General features: G+C 51.8%; 1 protein-coding gene across 1 annotated transcript in view; it reads right to left on the bottom strand.

Moving 5' to 3' along the window:
- PLEKHG4B (pleckstrin homology and RhoGEF domain containing G4B) overlaps positions 1–5105 on the bottom strand; it is an 87175-nt gene extending 82070 nt beyond the window's left edge. Inside the window, exon 1 of the mRNA XM_033178652.1 lies at positions 5011–5105. Within this exon, the coding sequence (XP_033034543.1) occupies positions 5011–5055 (45 nt within the window). The 5' untranslated portion in view covers positions 5056–5105. The remainder of the gene's footprint in view (positions 1–5010) is intronic.
- Positions 5106–21249: the final 16144 nt, after the last annotated feature.

The following is a 21249-nucleotide window of genomic DNA, read 5'->3' as shown; positions in this document are numbered from 1 at the left end:
TTGGTGAGGATGTGGGGAAACTGCACCTGTGCAGTTGCTGGTGGGAATGGAAATGGTGCAGCTGCAGTGGGGCACAGTCTGGTGGTTTGTCAAAAAGTTACACAGAACTATCATGGAATCTAGAAATTCCACTCTCAGGTATATATGCAAGAGAAATGCAAATATATATACACACGCAACACTTATAAACACACGTTCATAGCAGCACTATCCACAAAAGCCAAAAGAAAAAGTCCAAATGTCCATCAACAGATGAATGCACAAGCTGTGGTCTATCCGTACGGTGGGGAGTTATACAGCCATGAAAAGATATGAAATACTGATACATGCTGCAACAGATGAGGTTCACAAACATCATGCCAAGTGAAAGAAATCAGACACAAAAGCCTACATATTGTGCAATTCCGCTGATAGGAAATGTCTGGAATAGATACATCCATAGAGACAGAAAGCAGATGAGTTGCCTGGGGCTGCGGAGGACGGAATGTGGACAAACGGCTTGACAGGGAAGGGGTTTTGACTTTGGAATGAGGAAAATGATCTGGAGCTAGAAAGAGATGGTGGTTGCCTAACATTGTGAATGGACTGACCTCCACTGAACTGGTCACTTTAAAAGGGTTGATTTTACGTTATGTAAATTTCACTTTGCTAAATTCTTTTCAGGAAGTTAGTCCTAGTACCTTGTGGAAATTGTGCTAATTTTTTTTTCTCATTTGTTGGAACCGTTGCTCTCCCTGCATTTATTACTCCCACCCTAGCTATAATCTTTCCCCAACAACCCCCTTCCCTATGCTCTTCTTCTTACATGCTGTCTTTTGCGGAGAGGGTACCTTTGTCTTGGAGGCGTGAGTGGTCACTGTGACTCTCTGGGTTGCTGCCATAGAATGCTCCAGCCTCCAGACGCACGAATACTCATACCTGTGCCCAATGTGGTCCTACAGGCTGACTAAATGCTTGTTCCAAGGAGGTCTTCTTTAATCTTTCTCAACAATCCATAAAGAAAACTCAGGAACCCTTGAACTTAGTGGGGTTCACTGCCTAACAATTTGGGCACTTCTACAAAACACTTCTTTAAAATATTACATGATTGTTTTGCTAAAATACTATATATTATAGTTGTAATTCCTATTTATTGGTGGTATCTTTGAGTATAAACAACATGAAAATAATTTCATTGAATATTTTTCCCTAAGACCTTTGACAAAAAATTGGAACTCATTCTTTTTTCCTTATTTCTAGAAAAATCTCCCTCTCTCTCATGTTGGAATCATAGAATGATAGCTAACATTTATTGAGCGGTTCCTGTGCTCCACACACTGCTCTAAGCACACTGCAAAGCTATTACCACTCAAGACTAAAGGTGATTAAGGTAAGGACCAGGGCCTTCTCCTCCCTCTCACTGGGGAAACCAAAAGTTGCCCTGGGCCAGTGTGTGCACAGCCTGAATCCCAAAGCACTGTAACACCACCCCCCACACCAAACGTCCTATGCCTCATTCTATGATATCAAGAGTTAGGGACCAAGAGCTTTCAGAAACTCATTCCAATCCCCCGATGTCCCACTGAATGTACGGAAATCTGTCACTGCCTAAAGGCAGGTGAGAACTTCAGCAAACGTTTCCACCAAACTGTACCTCCTGTACTAGACCTCGAGGGAGTGAGGCATCACCACCAGCAGACACTGAAGAGGCGGGTGGTCTCCTCCAACGGCCACTAGAGAGGTAGGTCATCCCCCTCCAGTCGACGCCAAAGGGGTGGGTGGTCCCCTCCACTAGACACTAGAAAGGTGGGGCTTTCCCTCCACCAGACACCAAAGGGGAGGGCCACCCCCTCCACTAGACACGGGAGGGGAGGGTCATTTTTATTTTTGACTGTCTCAGGAATGATGTTCAGGTGGGAAGCCTGGAAGGAGAGTCCCACAGGGCAGGCTCCGCCCATCCACGTAGCAACCAAAGGCAAATTTGTCTTAGAATAAGGCTGGAAAGGGAGGGAATCCGGGCTTTATCAGAGAGGATGGACAGATTGCTGAGCACCACAGAAGCTGGGGAATGAGGCAACTGGCAATGCTGCCTGGGGACACGGGATCTGGCAAGAGACAGGGCATGGTGAAGTCGGCTCCGATCCTCGTATGCAGACCCTCCTCAGGGCCGGAGAGGCTCTGGGCTGACGAAGCAGGCAGGGTGCCCGCAAAGCCCTTTCAAGGTGAGGCGTACCAGAGTTGAGGGGCACAGGGTGGATGTGGGCAGGCTTAGCTTCTCCAGGGGAGGCGTATTCTTGTTACCTGGCTGACTACAGCGACTCCAGTGCAGAATGCACGTCCAGGCTGTGTCAGCCTCAGAAACCTAAGCAGTTTTAACATGTCAAAGAAATTCGCCACAAAGTATCTCTTTTGCACAATGTGATTTTCTGTCAGGGAAAATTTTGTAAGATCAATCTAAAATAATTCAAAAGCTTTGTTTTTGAGAACCTGGGCCCAGGTGTGAACTGCGGCCCAGAAAAGTGTCCCAGATATCAGGACGTAGGCAGCTTTCAATTCAGGAACACTGTTAAAGGACGGTAAAGTAAGTGAAGAGTGCAACTGTGTTTCCTTGTAAAAAGCCTGTGTACATCTCTTTTCAAGTTTGAATCTAGGGTACTCGGAGAGGTAGGGGGGGCACAGACGATTCCTACAAACAATGAACAGACTGAAGCTCAGAGAGGCTGAGCTACTGGCCCAAAGGACAACAGCTCATGGACGGTGGATGTGCTGGTTTCCAAGATCCCAAGCCTGTTCTTTGGACACAAGGTCGGGGTCTGAAGCCTGTTACCCACTTCACAGACACCTACCCCCAGGGCCCCCCATACGGTAAAGGGAGACGGTGGGTGCTTTCTGCTCACCAGAGTCCAGACTCCCAGGCCCAGGACCAACACTTTTGGGATAGAACCTGCCACCTCTCAACCCCCTCCACCTGCCACCCACTCACCCCAGCCTACTTCTCTTCACTCTCCCCCTGCCCAGAAGCATGTTGGGTTCTCAGGTCAGACAAAGTCTGAGGCTCCGTCTTCAACAGCATGCTGGAAGAAGGGAGCCCCTCACCACACACGTGGCACCTGCGGTCTTGGCTGGACCCAACAGCACTGGCCTGTCCATAGGGGGCAGTGGCTGTGTCAGGTGTGGGGGCACCCAGGTGGGGAACAGAACTGCTGCCCCAGGGCACAGAAGCACTGATGCTGTGTCAGCCAGGAGAGGCACCAAAATTTCAGGCACCTTGAGGGGAGAAGGAGAACCAGGGCCTTGAGTTTGGCTCAAACCTAGCTTTGCTGCTTCTGGGCAGGCAGACGCCAGGCAGGTGTTGAAGCCTCAATTTCCAGCGTGTACAGAATGAGTAGCCCCACCTTGGAGGTCTGAGGTGAGGATTAGGAGGCTCTAGATGGCCTGACTTTTGTTCAAACGCAAAGAGAGAACAAACTCATTCTGTTTGGAAGGAGGGAGGCGGAGGTGTCTGAGCTGGACTCAAATGATTTCTCACAACAGTCTCTGAGATCTGGGGATCTGGGGCCTCCTGTGTTTGGCGGGATGATACAACCTCTGAACACAGGTCTCAGAGAGCCTTGGGGCAAATTACTTCCTCAGCCCAGCATTTTCTGGATACTTTACAAGTAATGAAGAATTTCTGTGAGACCACGGGCCGGCCTGAGAGCTAGCCAGTGCCACAGATCCCACAAAGGCGATTTCAGACTAGACCCACCCACCAGAAAGGCCAGCAGAGCCCCTCTACCAGGATAAAAGAGGAGAGGCCTCTGGCTAACACAGGGGACCTGACACCCTGGCCTCCTGGCTGGCCGCGAGGTCAGAGCCTGTGTGCTCCCAGCCCAGGCCACACCTGCATTTGCACACCAGATGCCACACAGTGAAATAAAAACCTGTGTCTCCTCAGAAACAGAAGTCTGAACCCACTTCTCGGTGGGGGTCACCAAGGACTGCTGCCCAGTGGGTTGTGATCCTATAGGGAATGGAAATGCTGAATATCTCACTGAATCTCGGAAACGTCGGCCTCCTACAGATCCCTGAAGCTCCCCCTGACCCAGAGAGCCTGGAATTTTGTGAATTCGAGGTAGGCTCAGGGAAATTGAAAGCTAAAACTCACCTTTGTCCACATTACATGAAGATTTACAGTAAATCTCTTCGGAAGGCTGAGAAACTTACCTTCCCAGGAATCCTGATTCAGGACCCACCCGCTGCCTAAGGCTCAGCCAAAAGTATCAATTATGCCCCGTTTCAATGACATTTAACTTAATTTTTTAATTATAGGTTTTAATTCTTAATAGACATCTAGACATACCAACTAAACTTTTTAGGCAAAAGTGCTGTTGAGTAACAGAAGTAGAGGGTAATTACCACACCTCAACCACTCTTTAGTTTCACACGAAACAGGGAAAGGCAAAAACCCAACGTACTTTTTGCAACTCACATGAAAAACCCGAAAACAGCTTTATCACTCTTTCCCCAAACCTGAAATAATTGTCTTGTTTTACTATGAAATGTTTCTTACTTAAATCAACTGGCATTCCAACACAAAAGTCAACCTTGGTATTTTTAAGTAAAAATTCTCTTTGTTCCGGGCCACCGCAGATCACTGTTCGGTCCCACCGGTTTGAACTAAAGAGTAACTTAGCAACTCTCAGTTTTGGCGATGAGATTTCAGACTCCCCTCCCCTGGCTCCCCTTCAGGCACCGAGAGGGCAAATCTGTCCTGAAAGCATATTTCTTCTCCGCATATTCATGAGGTTAGAGAAAAAGGGAACCTGAAGAAGTTCCCTCCCGCTCCTGCAGCGTCGCCCGCAGGACTTGCGCCAGGACCCCCAGTGCGCCCGCGTCACCGCCGGCCGGTCTGGATGTTCGCGTCCCCACGCCGGGCCCCCACCCGCCCTCACCCGGGCGCCCCCACCCGCCCCCATCCCCGTTCCCACCCGTCCCCACGCCGGGCCCTCACCCGCCCCCACCCGGGCGCCCTCACCCGCCCCCTCTTACCCCGGCGCCCGGGCCGCCTCCGCCGTCTGCTGCGCTGAGACCCATCCTGGCCCCGAGTCTCCCGAACTAACTCTGCCGTGCGCTGGGCCAAGGCCGCCTTCGCTGCGCGCGTTCCGTTCCCGGGGCCCCGCCCGATCCGGGGCAGCGAGAGGCGGGGCCGGGGTCTCCCCAGGAGGCTCCGAGGGTCCGGCCTGGGCGGGGCGTCTCCCCTGGCCCCGGACGCGCCAACCTGGGCGGCTCCTCCCCGAGCGCGGGCGGCGGCGCTTCTGCTTTTGTTCTCCCGGAGCCCGGAGCTCGGGGACCCGCCACTTTGTGGCTGCCGCTCGCTGCACGCGGCCAGGCCCCTGGTTTCCACAACGTAGACGCACAAATCCGAATGTTCCAGGGCAGAGGATCTGACCCCTGAGTTCTGCCAGTGTCCGCGGATGGGACCGATTTCCCCTGTCTAGGCCGAAAGGCTCCAGATTTCTGCAGGTGTGGACGGCCCAGACCCTCTCCTCCGTCCAGGGGCCGCTGTGGGAGCTGCGCGCCTCCCCGCGCCTGGCCTGGAGCATGGAGGGCTTTAGCGAGGGCCCGAATTCCGTCACCCCCCACCCCCCCAACTCAGGGCGCCTCGGGTGTCTGGCGCTCTGGAACATGCTTTCCCCAAAGGTGTAATTTTAATGCCTTGATCTACAAAGAACCTCCCAAAACAAAGTCCCTCTCCCATCCATTAGTCCAGGGAGGCGGCTGTAGGGTTCTTGCTCTGGGCACTGGCTTCCTGCTGGGAATTCAGCTAGGGAGGGTCTCATAGAGTCCACCCGTCCAGGAGGGCCTCACAGGGACCTCACCTCCATCTAGAAACCTCCCTCAACTTCTTGTCTCTCACCCCTACCCTGGCACTATCCCAAAAACTGCAGCACAGATGTGCTCATTTACAGATAATGCTCCGTTTCATCACAGGTTACAGAGCGGATGAAGGTCAGGGACACAGCGGGGAGCCTCCCTCCTATGCAGTAGGCAGTCTCCCTGGGATCCCTGTCAAGCCTCCCTTGAGTCCCTGTCTACTTCTCCCTGGGATCCCCGTCGAGGCCTCTCTTGAGTTTCTGTCTACTCCTCCCTGGAATCCCTGTTTGCGCCCTCCTTGATTCTCCGTCTACACCTGTGTTCTCGCTGTTCCCTGCCCTGCCCACCTGCTCTGCTTCCTAGGACCTCCAGCCCCATCCCTGAGCCCAGGCAAGCAGGGAGCTGACCTGTTCCTGCCCTCTGTGCCGACCCCTACCTGACGCCCTCGACACCCCTACCTCATCCTCCTCCCACCCCGTCCCCATGACAGGACTGCCCACGGTGCTGTGCAGGATGGGAACCACCTTTCTAAGCCTGTGTGGCCCCACAGCTCCTGCCAGAGCAGGACCCAAGAATGCTGGCATGCCTCCAGAATAAACGGCTTCATCCCTGTTCAGCACCTCCAGGACGGTCTGCAGCGACCCAGGCACCTGGTCAGGGTGCAGCCCGGAATCTCACTCTTTCTGGAGTCGGAGGAGCTCACCCCTGCCACGCCTCCACTATGCAGAAAGAAAGTAGGACCGTGTGGGGCTTTCTCAGCCCAGGAGTCCTTTGTGAGCTTCTCCAGCCCCAGTTTCTACGGATCTGGTTCCTTCTTTGCCATGGATCCATGGAATTAGGGATGTTTTCTAGGAAGTTTTTCCAAAACATGGATAACATAGCTTGGTTTATTTAAAAAGCACTTACTCATCAACTACTACTGGTCAGTCACAGCACAACCCCCATCTTTGGGGAGCTGACATTCCAGTGGAGGGAAATAAGCCAATGGACAGAAAACACAAATCCAGTCAAGAAAGGCCTTTCTGGTGGGGCAGTCTGAGCAGACACTGAGAGGAAGCTACCTGGGACTTCCAGGCAAAGGAGCCACCTGTGCAAAGGCCCTGTGGGGTGGGGGTGGGGAGGACAGATCTGGTGAGCTCACAAACACAGCGAATGTGGGGACACTGAGAGGGGATGGGGTTGGAAAGGAGGCGACCTGTTCTGACTTACATTTCAGAGAGCTCAGCAGGCCCAGGCAGGAGATCAGGAAGTGGACGCCTGACCTTGGTGAAAGTGATGAGGTTGGGTTACGGGGGAATGACAGAGGTCGTGGGAAACGGTCAAAGCAGGACCTGTAAAGGCAGAGGGGGCAGGACTGCTGACAAACTGGCTGTGGAGAGAAAGAACCCAAACAGCATAGAGGCAGACACTGAATTAGTGACCCTGCCACCACCCCCCCCAGTATGCCCTCCAGTGTGCAGAAGTTGGAGGCTGCAATGCCACACTCCAGGATCCCTTGCACCTGGTGTGCAGATGTGCCCAGTTTTGCCAGGAGATGCATGACGTGAGATGGGGAAGGAACACAGGAAGCGGGCTGCACACAGCAGCTGGGTGTTGAGGTGTTTGGTTCTTCTGGGTCCTGTCCCCGGCATTGTTGGTGCTGAGCAGCAGAGGACAGGGAGTGGGGGTTTCCCTAACTGTCCTACAGCGTGGCTGGGCGTTTCTCCAGGGTTGTGGTGGTTTCTCGCTGTTCTGGTTTCCTGACTCTCCCATGGATGCTATGATCTACCCAGTGGCTTCACACATATCCTTCACTGCTTAAATTAGCTACAGCGGATTCTGCTGTCTGCAGTCAAGAGTCAGCAGCAACACAACAATTCAAGGATTTGGGGCCTGACCAGCAGGTGGAAGGTATTGCCACTGACTGAGATGGGAGAGACTGGAGAAGCATGTCTAGAAGGAAATGCCATATGAAGATTGAGCTGCCTATTGAACGTACTGAGTGGACTCACTGCTGTATGAGTTTGGTTCTTGGAGTAGCGGTTGGGTTGGAGATGTGGTTCTAGAACCATCTACCATGCAGGTGTGTCTAGACAGGTGGAACTATGTGTGCAGACAGAGGGCAGGAGGAACTAGGACTGGGCCAGGGAATGTGTCCATGCTTAGAAGTCACAAGAGTAGATAGATCTCCTTCCCAAACTCTTTTTAAAAACTGGAATGGAGGGAATGCTTCCTAACATATGGTAGGAGGCCAGCACTTCTCGGATACCAAAGCCAGATGAAGACATCACAAGAAAAGAAAACTACACACCAATATCCCTTATGACTACATGTGCAAAAAACCTCAAAAAGATGGTAGGAAATAGTATGTTAAAAGGACTATTCGCCACGATCGAGTGGGATTTATCCCAGGAAGATGGGGGTGGTTCAATATAAAAAAATCAGTCAATGTCATGCACTGCAGTAGCAGGACGAAGGGAGAAAACCCGCACGATCATCTCAATCAATGCAGAAAAGGCTTCTGAAAATTCAATACCCTTTCGTAAAAAAGCTCTTGGAAAACAAGGGTGGGAGAAAATTCCTCAAGTGATACAAAGTATTTATGAAAAACTCACAGCTAACATCATACTCCATGGCAAAAGACTGAACATTTTCCCCAAGATCAGGAAGAAGACAAGGGTGCCCACTGCTGCCATGTCCACTCAACACTCTGCCGCAAGTTCCAGCGACAGCAACAGAGACAACCAACAAAAAATAAATAAATGAAAGACTTTCAGATTGGAAAGGATGAGGTAAAACTCTCTCTATTCACAGGTAACATGTTCGTATATGGAGAAAATTCCAAAGAATACACAAAAAGCTACTAGAGCTAATATAAAAATTCAACAAAGTTACAGGGTACAAGATTAACATGTGAAAATCGGTATTTGTGTTCCTATGCAACAGCAGTTAATACGAAAAGGAAACTAAGAAAGCAATTCCATTTACAATAGCATCCAGAAGAATTAAATACCTAGAAATAAGTTTAACCAAGGAAGTGAAAGATTCATATGCTAAAAGCTACAAAATATTGAGGAAGAAATTAAAGAAACAAATATATGGAAAGCCAATGTCATGTTCATAGATAGAAAGACAACGTTGCTAGGACGTAAATACTAACCAAAATGATCTACAAATTCAATGCAATCTCTTTCAAAATTGCAATGGCTTTTTTTTGCAGAAATGAAAAGGCAGGTCCCCAAATTCATATGGAATTGCAAGGGGCCCCAAATAGCAAAACAATCTTGGAAAAAGAATAACAAAATTAGGAGACTCATACATACTTCCTGAATTTGAAATTTACCCCAAAGCTACAGTAATTAAAACAGTACAGTACTAGCATCAGGACAGACTTACAGACCAACAGAATAGAAAAGAGAGCCTGGAAATAAACACTTAATATAGACAGTCAAATGATTTTTGGCAAGGGTGCCAAGAACATTCACTGTGTAAGGGACAGTCTTTTCAACAAATGGCACTGGGAAAACTAGACATCCATATGCAGAAGAATGAAGTTAAAGCTTACCTTACACCTGTAAAAAATTAACTCAAAATGAATCAAAGACCTAAATTTAAGAGTTAAAACTATAAAACTTTCAAAGAAAACACTGCAGTAAATCTTCATGGCATTGGATTTGCATTGAAGCACACTCTCAAGAAAGCAAAAAGACAGTCTGCCAAGTGGAGAAAATATCTGCAAATCACATACCTGATAAGGGCCTAATTTCCAGAATACATGAAGAACTAAAACTCCACAACAAAACAACCCAATTTAAAAATGGGCAAGTAAGTTGAATAGACATTTCTGCAAAGAAGATAGACAAATAAGCACATGAAATGATGCTCAACATAGGTTATTACAGAAATACAAATCAAAACCATAATGATACTACTTCCTGCCTACTAGAATGGCTCTAATAATATACTTTTTTCATGGAAAGTGAGTGTTGGCTAGGAGTGGAGAAGTTGGTACCCACAGGTTGGTGGGAATGTAAGATGGTGTAGCCACTGCAGAAAAGTCTGGTGGTGCCTCAAAGAGTTAAACATAGATGTACCATAGGACCCAGCAATTCCACTCCTAGTTGCAGACTCAAAAGAACTGCAAGTAGGGACTTGAACAGATAACTGTACACCAATGTTCATGGCATTAATCACTACTGCCAAAAGACAGAAACAAATCAAGTGTCCATCAACAGAAGAATGGATGAACCATATGTGGTCTCTACACACAATGGGATATTATTTGGTCATAAAAGGGACTGAAATGCTGAGATCTGTGACAGCATGAATTGAATAGACCTGGAAAACCTTATGCAGACATGAAAGGACAAATACTGTACGATCCCACTTCCATAAAGGAACTAGAACAGGCAGATTCACAGGGAGAGAACGTAGACATTATCACGGCCTGGGTAAGAGAGCAATGGGGAGTTCTCACCTGGGTACAGAGTTGATGTCTGGGATAGGGAAAGTGTTGGGTATAGATAGTGGTGATAGTTACACAACATTGTGAATGTATTTAAATGCCATTAAATGGTACACTCAACAAACGGTTAGAATTGTAATTATTGCATATACTCTACCACTATACAAAATACTAGCAGTACTGTAACCACCCAATTATGGATTATAACTGATTATAAAACATAATGTGCTATTATGACAGATTTCTAGATAAAAACTTTTGGTTGCAAAAATCCAAAATATGGATGAACCAACAAAGGCTGTTGCAAAGAAGCAGCCAGTGAGGTAGGAAGAAAGGGACTTGAACAGATATCTGTACACCAACGTTCATGGCATTAATCACTACTGCCAAAAGACAGAAACAAATCAGGTGTCCATCAAGAGAAGAATGGATGAACCATATGTGGTCTCTACACACAATGATGTCCCAGGTCCAAGGAAGAAAGTGTTTTAAAAGGGAGAGAATGACAAACCTTGGCCAAATGCTATTGGTCTATCAAGACGGGAACGGAGAACTGATCATTAGATTTGGCAACAGATAGATCACTGGTGACCTCAGAGCAGCATCCACAGAGTGGTCGGGACAGCTGCTCAATGTGAGGTGGACAGAGCCAATCAGAAAGGGGAGGGGAGATGGGGGAGGGGAGGAGGAGCGGGGAGAGAGGGGAGAGGGAGCGGGAGAGAGTGCGGGGGAGAGAGGGAAAGGAACATGGGAGGGGGTGAGGGGGGAAGGGAAGGAGAGTGGGGAGAGGGGCAGACAGAGAAAGACAGGAAGAGACTGACTTTCTACAAAGGGAGTAAACGGTGCAGCATCTGGAGAAGGAAGTGGGGTATCAGACGCCCCCTTCTTGACCTATCAGAGTGGAAAGTCTGTTTGTCCTATACTGAGGAATTGTTATACTTTTCTTGAATATGGGTGGAGTAGATACTTTAAAATTTGTAATTTCATGAAAAAGCAAAAACGTCTTTCTGAGTTTGCGTAAACATTCTGGCAGACTAGCTCTTGCAGCACTGGTCCATCCAGGACACTGTGGCCACCCACAGGATGTGGGAGCTCAGAGACCCCCACGCTCCCGTGGAGTCAGTGCAGCCTTGGAAATGGCTGTGTTGAGCCCTCACATTGTACATGTGGCACCTGTCCTGGCCTGGCCCTCAGTGGCAGACAGCAGCACCCTCACAGGCACTGCAGGTGTACTCGCCAGCGTCAGCCATGGAAGAAACAGGAGTGTTTCAGGGCCAGCCTGTTTTTCTCTGGGGACAAACAGAACCAGGGCCCCGGGGTGTGGACTCTGTAGTGTCTCGAATGTTACTGCATCCATAACCCAGGGACGGTGGCTGGAGCAGGAGGCGTGTGTGAGTGTGCGAGACGGGGCCAGGCCCAAGGCCCCAGTGCCTCTCCTCCAGCCACAGGCCTCCCCACATGCCACTCAGACACACAACTTCACCCATGGTTCCCTCTGCCCTACACACACTCCCTGATCTCTGCCTAGCCCGACCCCTCCCTCCTGCATGTGTCTGCCCACTGCCTCTCATCGAGGCTTCCCTGTCCACCCGGCCTCTCTTCGAGGCTTCCCTGTAACACACCCTGTGAATCACTTATGCTGATATCCAGTTATAGTTTCATGTTTAGCATCTCTCTCTCCCACTGGAATATTAGCCCCTAGAATGATGCCCAGCACACAACAGACACCCATAAAGATTCATTGAATGAACGAATATATGATCTTAAAAAGTCTCCTGGTTCCAGAAATACTCATGAATTCACGTGGTATTAGTTGCACATGGCTGCTGAGAAACACTGCACATTACTAAATAATTTGTATAACCCTTAAGAATGACACTTAGTATTCAGCAAATCCCCTCCACCAGAGAGGGGAACTCACACGCAACGGACAAGGACCCCATGTTAACAGGGGCGATGGCCGGATCATTGCCTGCTTGTGCGCGGCAGCTCAAAGCCTCACTAAAGTAAGACAGGAAAAGAGCTGCATCTGCTGAAGTTCTGCTTCCACGCTGAACATGTTTTTCCTCAAACCACTGGCATTTCAAATTTAAACAAACGTGAAAACCGCAAGAGCAGTAAAATAAAAAAAATTAAACGTGTTAAAATAAAAGTTTCTAAGGTGAATCTGCCACCTCTTCTGAGGTACACGTAGGAACAAACCCCTTGATCACTAGCCCCATACTCATGGAGCACATGAATTGAAGTTTTTTCTCAGGTAAAAATAGTTAAAACCAGACAGTGCCAGCAAAAATCTACGTGTTCTTACTCTGCAGACCCATCACCCCTCCAGGGAGCTCAGTGGGAGACTGGGGCACAGTCTGCTCATATTCTTTCATTATGCACGGGGTTGCAGCCCAGCACAAAGCAAGACGCACAGGGAGCAGACGCGCACAGGGAGGCAAACATTCCACCCTGCCCTGGAATGTGAGTTACTTTGGGGCAGCTTCTCTGTGTCTCCACACATCAAGCCGGCCAGTGACAGACAGGGAGGGTCAGACACTGCCGTGCAGGACAATCCTGCATTCCACCTGGCAGTTGCTGTGTGGTTTGGGCTCCAACACTGCCTGAAGACTCAAAAACCACTTCCACACACATTTCCTCATCGTCCTTAAGTCCAAGCCACCAGTCTGCCTTCAGTGGAGTGCAAGGGATGGACCTGAACGAAGGCCACACTCCCATTCTGCAGGTCAGGAACTGGGAGACCAGCCCCACCCTGGGCACTGGCTGTTCCCTCTGGTGCCATCCAGCTCTGACTCCCTGCAGAACTCAGCCAGAGCCATCCCCCTGGAAGCCTGCCCTGGGCTCTCTGTGACCAGGCACCTGCTGCACCAGGCTGTGGGTGGGTAGCACTTGTCACGGTGTAAGCTTCGTGTGAATACTGTGGTTGTCTGGGTAGCATCTGGCTTCTCCACTAGGGCTCAAGCTCCAGAGGGCAGGATGCTGCTGTGTCCACAGTGCCGACCGTGCAGTCAGTGGAGACGCAAACAGAGCCGCTTCACGGTGAGCCGTGACCAGCACACAGTGTGCAGCTGTGCTCCGCGGGGAAGCCCGTTGACCCATCTTCCGAGAGAGTGAGCCATGGTCCAAGGGACCTGCTGGGGGTTCACAAGGTAAAAGGGGGCCCTGGTGGGGAAAGCCACAGTGCCACGTCCCAGGTGGACAGCCAGCTGTGGTCAGCAGTGGCCTGCGAAGAACGGAATGAGGGGTAGGGGTTGCCCTACGTGCCACCCTGGTGTGGTTGCGGATGCAGCCTGGGCGCTCGCCACATTTGTTCTCACGCCTGCGCCGCTGGGCATGACCCGCTTTCTCCAGGAAGATGGGCTTGGCCAAGAGCAGAAACGGGGGGTGGGAAGGCACCTGAGGAGTGGGACGCAAGAAAGGGAGGCTGGAGGTGGGAGGTGGGAGGTGCTAAGTCCTGAAAGAAAACAGGGTGGATGTGTAGGTCTCCGGGGGGAAAAGAGTGCCAACACCGAGGGTCTGTGGGGTCTTCAGCACTCACCAAGACCCAGTGCCCCTCCTCCCTGGGCACACACATCAGTGGGACCACGTGACAGGGAAAGATTGGAGAATACTGGGAGCCTGCAGCTGCCTTCACACAGTGACCGAAACTTGACTGCAACACACGCGAGACGGGAGTCGAATACACAGGACACAGGAGCCCTCCTTGGGACCCGTGAGCTGAGAACCCGGGAAAGGAACACAAAGAAAAGCGTCCTGTATGTTCTTCCACAAGAACAAAATGGTTGTTAGTGGACCTGGGATGCTTCTGCGGAGGTTCCCTGTTGGGCAAAGGTGGTGGGAGGTGAGAAATGGATGAAGAAGCAAAATGAGGCAAACAATGGGGAGGAAAGACGGATGAGGAACGGGACAAGGGGCTGGATGAAGAAAGGTAGAAACATATTGTCATTGCCTTGCATGTTGACCCGGGAGCTGTCACCATAGAAAGGAGCTCAGTGGAGAATGAGGTGATCCACAGGACCCAGGAATGCCATCCCACAACACAGCTATGGTGTAATTTTCTTGTATGAACAAATGTGAATTATTTATCAAGTTGAAAAAAACCTCTAGGAATAGATGGATGCAGGATGTAAGGAAGGTCCACTGAGTCCAGCGAATGTCCCCTCATACCCACGGCAGGATGAGGTAAAAGCCCAGTGCCCTCATAGCCCACTACAGGACGGGGTGGCCCGGTGTTCACTATTACAGGATGGGGGTGGGGAGCCCAGTGTTCACTTATTTTCTGCTACATGTCCAAGCTGTGGTGGGTCGTGGGTGTTAGGGCCAAGATGGCACCCCCAGGTCACATCTGTAGGGTTCTTCCTGGGCCGCCCGTGCGGATGCCTTCTGCTTTGTATAAGGATCGGTAAACCTGTCCTGTGTGCACAAAGCATCCAAGTCACCGCCAGAATCAGCCTAGCTCCAAGTACACAATCTGGGCTATCGGCCAGGGCAGCCCGTTCCCCCAAGTGGGGGCCTAGATAGAGAATTCAAAGCACCTCACTGAAAGTTTCTATGAGCCTCATCTTAAAAAGATAAACAGAGGCAAACATAAACTGATTAACTTGAAAAATATATTTTATGTAACCCAACATAAAGAAAATACTGTCGTAGCAATACCTGATCGATATAAAAATTATTGAGTTATTTTGCACCCTTTCACACCAATCTTAGAGTGTCGTCTGTCCGTTATGCTCCTGGTGCCTCTCACCATAGAGCAGCCACACTGCTCCACAGACTCATCCTGGATGCTGCAGGCTGACAGCTCGTCCACTGCCCTTGGCCCAGAAGGCAGGAGCCACAGAGGGGGCCTCAGGCCAGGTCCCTCCGGCCTTTCTGCTCTGTGGTCTGCTAGGGTAGTGGGGACCCCACCTGAACCCCGACCTGGGGACAAGCCCAGTCCCAACCACCCTCCTTTCCCAGCCAGGTCCTGGTCCCTCCGCTGCCAGTCCCCTGGATCCCATGCAGGCACTGACAAGCCAGGCTCACCGGCAACCGCACACTGTGAACCTGTCAGAGAAACGTGCTCCTGTCCCCCACTCTGAACCAAAGCACAGTTTAACAGCCACTCAGGGCAGAGTGAGCATTTCTACCCTAGGGAATTTTATTTGCAAGATGATCTAATTAATTTCATGAAAACCACTATTGTTTGGTAATCGCATCCCATGCTACCTAGGATAACCCTCTTTCCTCTGCCATTGCTTCCTTCCAAAATGGCCCCTTCCAACTTCTCGAAGGTTTCTATTCTGGAAATATAAAAAGACACACAGGAACCCCCGTTCCTCAAGATTACTGAGCACAAACGGAAGTGGCCCTTGTGGGAATGGACAGGTGCGGCTCCTGCGGGCCAGGCTCTCCAATCATTACTGTGTCCTAAATGTCAAACATTGTTTGACATTTGTCAGATGGGCTGGGCAGGGGCAGGCTATGGCAGCCACCCAACTGGTTCCTCTCCTCAGGCATCCCTTTCAAGGGGCTGAAGACTCAGCAGATGCAGCAGCCAGGGCTGTGCAGCCTTGAAAGGAAAGGGCCTTCTGCACTCTTGAGGCTGGTTGCACCTATACTCAGAAGGATCTAGACACCGGGCAAAGAACACACACTGCACAGTGTTATGGGAGAGACGGTGGCACAGAAACCAGGGCTCTCCCTCCCCTTAACCCTGCTCAGCCCGGCTCCCTGCCTGCCTCTGCGGGCACGCCTGAGACTACACAGAGGAGAACAGCCTGCTGTTCTCTTGTTGGGGTGGCAGGACCCAGGTTTGCTGCTGGTCCTGGTGGCAGGCTGCTGCGTTTCCTTCTTTCTTTACTAACCCGAGGCCGTTCCATCCAGGTTTACCCTCACTCTTTTCACTGCTAATCCACACTCTCCTCTCTGCCATAAACCATCTCATCTTCGTTATTTGGATTGACCAACCCTTTGATACACTAGGCAGCTCCTACACTGCCATCTTTTAAAAAATGGCATGTATTCAACACTTAACTGCAATCCCCGGTAACCTATTCCAGATATACTAGGAAAAATTGCATCCAAAACTTTAGAACTGCTTTAGAATATAAACTGAATGCCTTATTAATGCAAGTCATGGAGGGGAAGAGAGGTGCTGAGCAGGCAGACATGAGGCAGGGCCTCCACACTGGCATTTGAGTTGGGAACCCTGATTCCTACCGTAAGAAGAAATGGTGATCAGCAGAGGAGGGTCAAGGAGGGTGACCAGCGGAGGGTGGCCTGGGGAGGGCGGCTGGAGGAAGGTGGTCAGTAGAGGGCAGCCTGGAGATGGCATCTGTTCAGCCCCCATGCACCCCTCAGTGGGCAGCACCCAAGGCTGCTGGCTTCACACAAAGCCCCAAGCATTGGCCTCCTTCAGGGTGAACGGGTGACCTCAAGGCAGCCCTAGATGCAGAGGGACAGGATGACAATTTCCAGCACATGTGAGGTGGGTCCACTCACAGAACCTGAGGGCAGCCAACAGGACAGGAGGAAACGGGTTGGTAGAGGAGGCTCCAGGCCACTTGAGCTGCTGTGGAAGATGTGTCTGGAGTTTCCCGATCTGATGTGTCCTACACGAGCAAGACTCTGCCAAGAGGCCAGAGATGCATAGATGTCCTCCTTCTTCCTCCCTTAGGTTGGAGGGGCTTTTCTGAAGCGCCCAGAGTTGGGGGCCCTTGCGGACACCAGGGATTCTGTCCCCACTCCAGGCTGCATAATGGTGGTGGTGGCGGGGAGGCACTTGGAGCCTGCCAGAGAGGGGCCTCCTGCCTCCAAGGGGCCCTGGGAGGCTTGGCAGGTTCCACCTCTTTGCGTCTGGACAAAAGTGCCTGGACCCAGCCTGGAATCAGCCTTTAGAAAACCCATGACAGGGGTGAGAAACCCCTGCAGTGTTCTGGGAATGTCAGGAATTTTTAATAGAACAATGGCAAAGAAGTCCTGGGACCAGCAGTCTCCACGCCCCCAGACACACAGTGACGCAAATCCCAGCACCTCACAGCAACACAAATGAGACAGGAACGCTAATGTGCCATGCGAAATACCGGGTTAGATTTTTACTTTTGACCAAAAACACCTTTCTAATCTACAGATATTTAAATAGTAGACAAGCGAAGATTATTAACTAAAGTCACATGTAAGTACAGAATATTATTCTGCACTTTTGATGAACGGCTTTCAGATTTGGGAATTTCATGGCAAGGCAGCTGGGCAGCAACGGCGAGTTGTCCAGCCAGGCCTGTGGCCTCCCCTGCGGTCGTGCGGCTATATGGAACACAGGTCTTTCCTGTGGGAGGACCAGGTGCGCCTCCTCCAGGCCCTCTTCCCATTTTCACCGGGACATAGATGCCATTGCTCCGGGGAAGGCAGAGTCACAGGCAGGAAGAGACCTGGGTCTCTAAATGGCCCACAGGAAAGAACCACCTGCAGGCCACACACCTGCCGTGACCATGTGAGCAACAAATGAATAACTGTGTCATGCCATTACCTTAATTCATTGGCATTTTAATGCTGTTGAATCCACCACAAGTCACTCTAATGAACTTCCACCCTTCAGAGTAAAGCAAGATATGCTAACACCTGTCTGTGTGCATCTTCCTTAAAGCTGGTCACTGGATTGCGGCCGCTTCCTTATGAACAAGAAGTTCCCTCAGTGTCTCTCCCCAGTGGACAAAAAGGAAAAGCCCTCCTTGGACTCTCATCTTTCTTGCCTGCACAGCCTCATCCCAAGCCCGTCAGGGAGGTCTGGGCTGCTATTCCTTCCAACTGTTACTGCTCCCCTGAGCCAGACCCAACCTGCTGAGGCCACACACCTACTTCTGTCCACAACACCAACAGCCTCTGACCCTCTCTCCTGCCCCCTTCCTCCCCTCTGTGTCCCCAGGGGCTGCGGTATGCTGGGGCAGTGATGAGTGGTCCTGGCCCCAACTAGCTCAGCGCCGTCCCCTCTTGCCCAGACACCTGTAGGAGGCTCTGCCAGTCAACTCACCCTGCAGCACACGAGGCTGACCTACCCAGCATCGTCATGCACACGGGGCATCCACTCCGGGTCACACAGGACGCTAAGCATAGGGGAACAGACACAGAAGTGTGGTGTCGATCCTGCATCTGGGGCAGCACCAGCTCATGAAACCCTCCACAGCTCCTCACTGCACCCCCAGTTAACTGGGGCTTTAAGACATTGCCCAGTGCATCCTCCATCCGCCACTTCTCCGTGTGGCGCCCTGCCACTTCTGGTGTAGGCTAATTCCCCCGCTGCCAGCAGGCTCTGCTGAGGAAACCTCCTGACCCTGTCCCTCCTAGGCCTCCTCTTCATGGAGTCTCCCAGCCAGCCCCCACCTCCTCCTCCTCCTCGTATTTATGTCCCCAGCACACAGGTTTCCCCAGCAGCAGAAGTGAGGGGTGGCGATGCCCGACAGAGCAGCTGCTCAGTGACTGAGTTCAGTGGGTCACAGCCGATACTCAGAAAGCCGGCAGGGACCCCGTGTCTTCTGACTCACTGCCGTGACCGATGCCAGACCTCCTCACTCCCAGCAGCCCTCTGTGGTCAAATGGCAAGGCAGGGCACCTTTTGGGGTGAGGACACCATTTAATCTCCACCTCTTTGATGAGAATGAAAACTCTTAAAAATACTGCTGAAGGCGGCATGGCAGAGAATGAAGCCTGGAGGCTGCAGGGGAGCGTGAGGGAGGTGAGCAGGTGGGCTCCCGTCCAGACCCGTCCCTGACCTCCACCTCACAGCAGAGTTGGTTTTTAGGCTTTACCTCCAACTTCTGTTAATAGGTGAGGTCCACATGCCGCAGCGGGAAACACGCCTGTAATTATGGGAGGCCACCACTTACCTCGGGGTTCCCCACTGGCTCCTGTTTCAGTGAAAGCCACAAAAGCAGCAGAGAGTGTGGGTTAGTTGTCAATGTTCCTGTGGGCTGAATGCTCATTATACATCCCCGTGGTGCAAAACGAGGCCACACTGGGTTGCAATGACAGAGGAGCAAGCAAAGGCTGGAAATGAGAAAATCAAGCTTCGCCTAAGCTGCAGAAAGCCCTTCTATGGATAATCATGTGTTGGAAGCAGGATGTGCCAAAGGCCCCATCTGGGCTCTTAGGGGTGCCTGCGTGCCATGTAACAGATGTCCTAACAGTGAAACTGCTCCAGGTTTCAGGTTGACATCAGCTTAAACGGCCATCACACCACCCTCCGCTGGCCGGAGAACACTTTGCCACGCCAGGGTTTCAGTCGTTTGCAAGCACTAGAGTTCTCCCCTGCCCAAACTGTGCTCCTTTCCTCGGGCCCTTTATCTCCATGTGAGGTCTGGCCACCATCCACCCGGTGTTTTCACAGCAAACCCTGTGAGGTTTGTCTCTCTCCCAGGAGGGCGGAACGCAGGCTGAGAAGCCACAGGGAAGGCTCTGCATCAGGTAGATGTGTTCAGCCTCTGCAGCCACTCACCTCGCCCTCTGCCACCTCCCACCTCACCCTCTGCAGCCACTCACCTCACCCTCTGCCACCTCTCACCTCGCCCTCTGCAGCCACTCACCTCCCCTCTGCAGCCACTCACGTCACCCTCTGCCACCTCCCACCTCACCTCTGCAGCCACTCACCCTCTGCCCCTCCCACCTCACCCTGCAGCCACTCACCTCACCTCTGCCACCTCTCACCTCGCCCTCTGCAGCCACTCACCTCGCCCTCTGCCACCTCCCACCTCGCCCTCTGCAGCCACTCACCTCGCCCTCTGCCACCTCCCACCTCGCCCTCTGCAGCCACTCACCTCGCCCTCTGCCACCTCCCACCTCACCCTCTGCAGCCACTCACCTCACCCTCTGCCACCTCTCACCTCGCCCTCTGCAGCCACTCACCTCACCCTCTGCAGCCACTCACGTCACCCTCTGCCACCTCCCACCTCACCTCGCAGCCACTCACCCTCTGCCCCTCCCACCTCACCCTCTGCAGCCACTCACCTCGCCCACTGCCACCTCCCACCTCGCCCTCTGCAGCCACTCACCTCACCCTCTGCCACCTCTCACCTCGCCCTCTGCAGCCAGTCACCTCACCCTCTGCCACCTCTCACCTCGCCCTCTGCAGCCACTCACCTCACCCTCTGCAGCCACTCACGTCACCCTCTGCCACCTCCCACCTCACCCTCTGCAGCCACTCACCCTCTGCCACCTCCCACCTCACCCTCTGCAGCCACTCACCTCGCCCACTGCAGCCACTCACCTCGCCCGCTGCCACCTCCCACCTCGCCCTCTGCAGCCACTCACCTCACCCTCTGCAGCCACTCACCTCGCCCGCTGCCACCTCCCACCTCGCCCTCTGCAGCCACTCACCTCACCCTCTGCAGCCACTCACCTCGCCCTCTGCCACCTCCCACCTCACCCTCTGCAGCCACTCACCTCACCCGCTGCCACCTCCCACCTCGCCCTCTGCAGCCACTCACCTCACCCTCTGCCACCTCCCACTTCACCCTCTGCAGCCACTCACCTGGCCCGCTGCCGCCTCCCACCTTGCCCTCTGCAGCCAGGGTTTTTCTGCAGACCCCAGTGCACCTGAGGAGGAGGTGGAAGAGGAGGAGGCCCTGTGTAGGTCGGAACGAGAGGACAGATGGGCCCAGGACCCCCCAGAGCAGCAGGATGCTGTGATCACCTGTCTACCAGTTCTGTCCCCAGATTTTGGGAAGATCAAACGAGGAAGCATTTATGGAAGTTTCTACTCCCAATATGATGGCACTAGTGCTGCCATAAAGGAAGGGGGCACGGGGGCTGGGGATAGAGGAAAAGGAACTCTTGTCCTGGGAACTGGAACACTGGGCAGGGCCATCCTTGGAAAACCTATGTGGTATTTTGCAAACAAGTGTCATTATTATAAAAGGAGACAAATATAAGAGAGACTAAATCATTACAATGATGGGGAAGAAGAGAAGGAAAGTAAAAAAAGAAGGAAAAAAATG

The sequence above is a fragment of the Trachypithecus francoisi genome, unplaced genomic scaffold, assembly GCF_009764315.1.
Source record: "Trachypithecus francoisi isolate TF-2019V2 unplaced genomic scaffold, Tfra_2.0 Lachesis_group2, whole genome shotgun sequence".
Classification (NCBI taxonomy): Eukaryota; Metazoa; Chordata; class Mammalia; order Primates; family Cercopithecidae; genus Trachypithecus; species Trachypithecus francoisi.
This window is presented reverse-complemented; position numbering and strand designations above follow the sequence as displayed.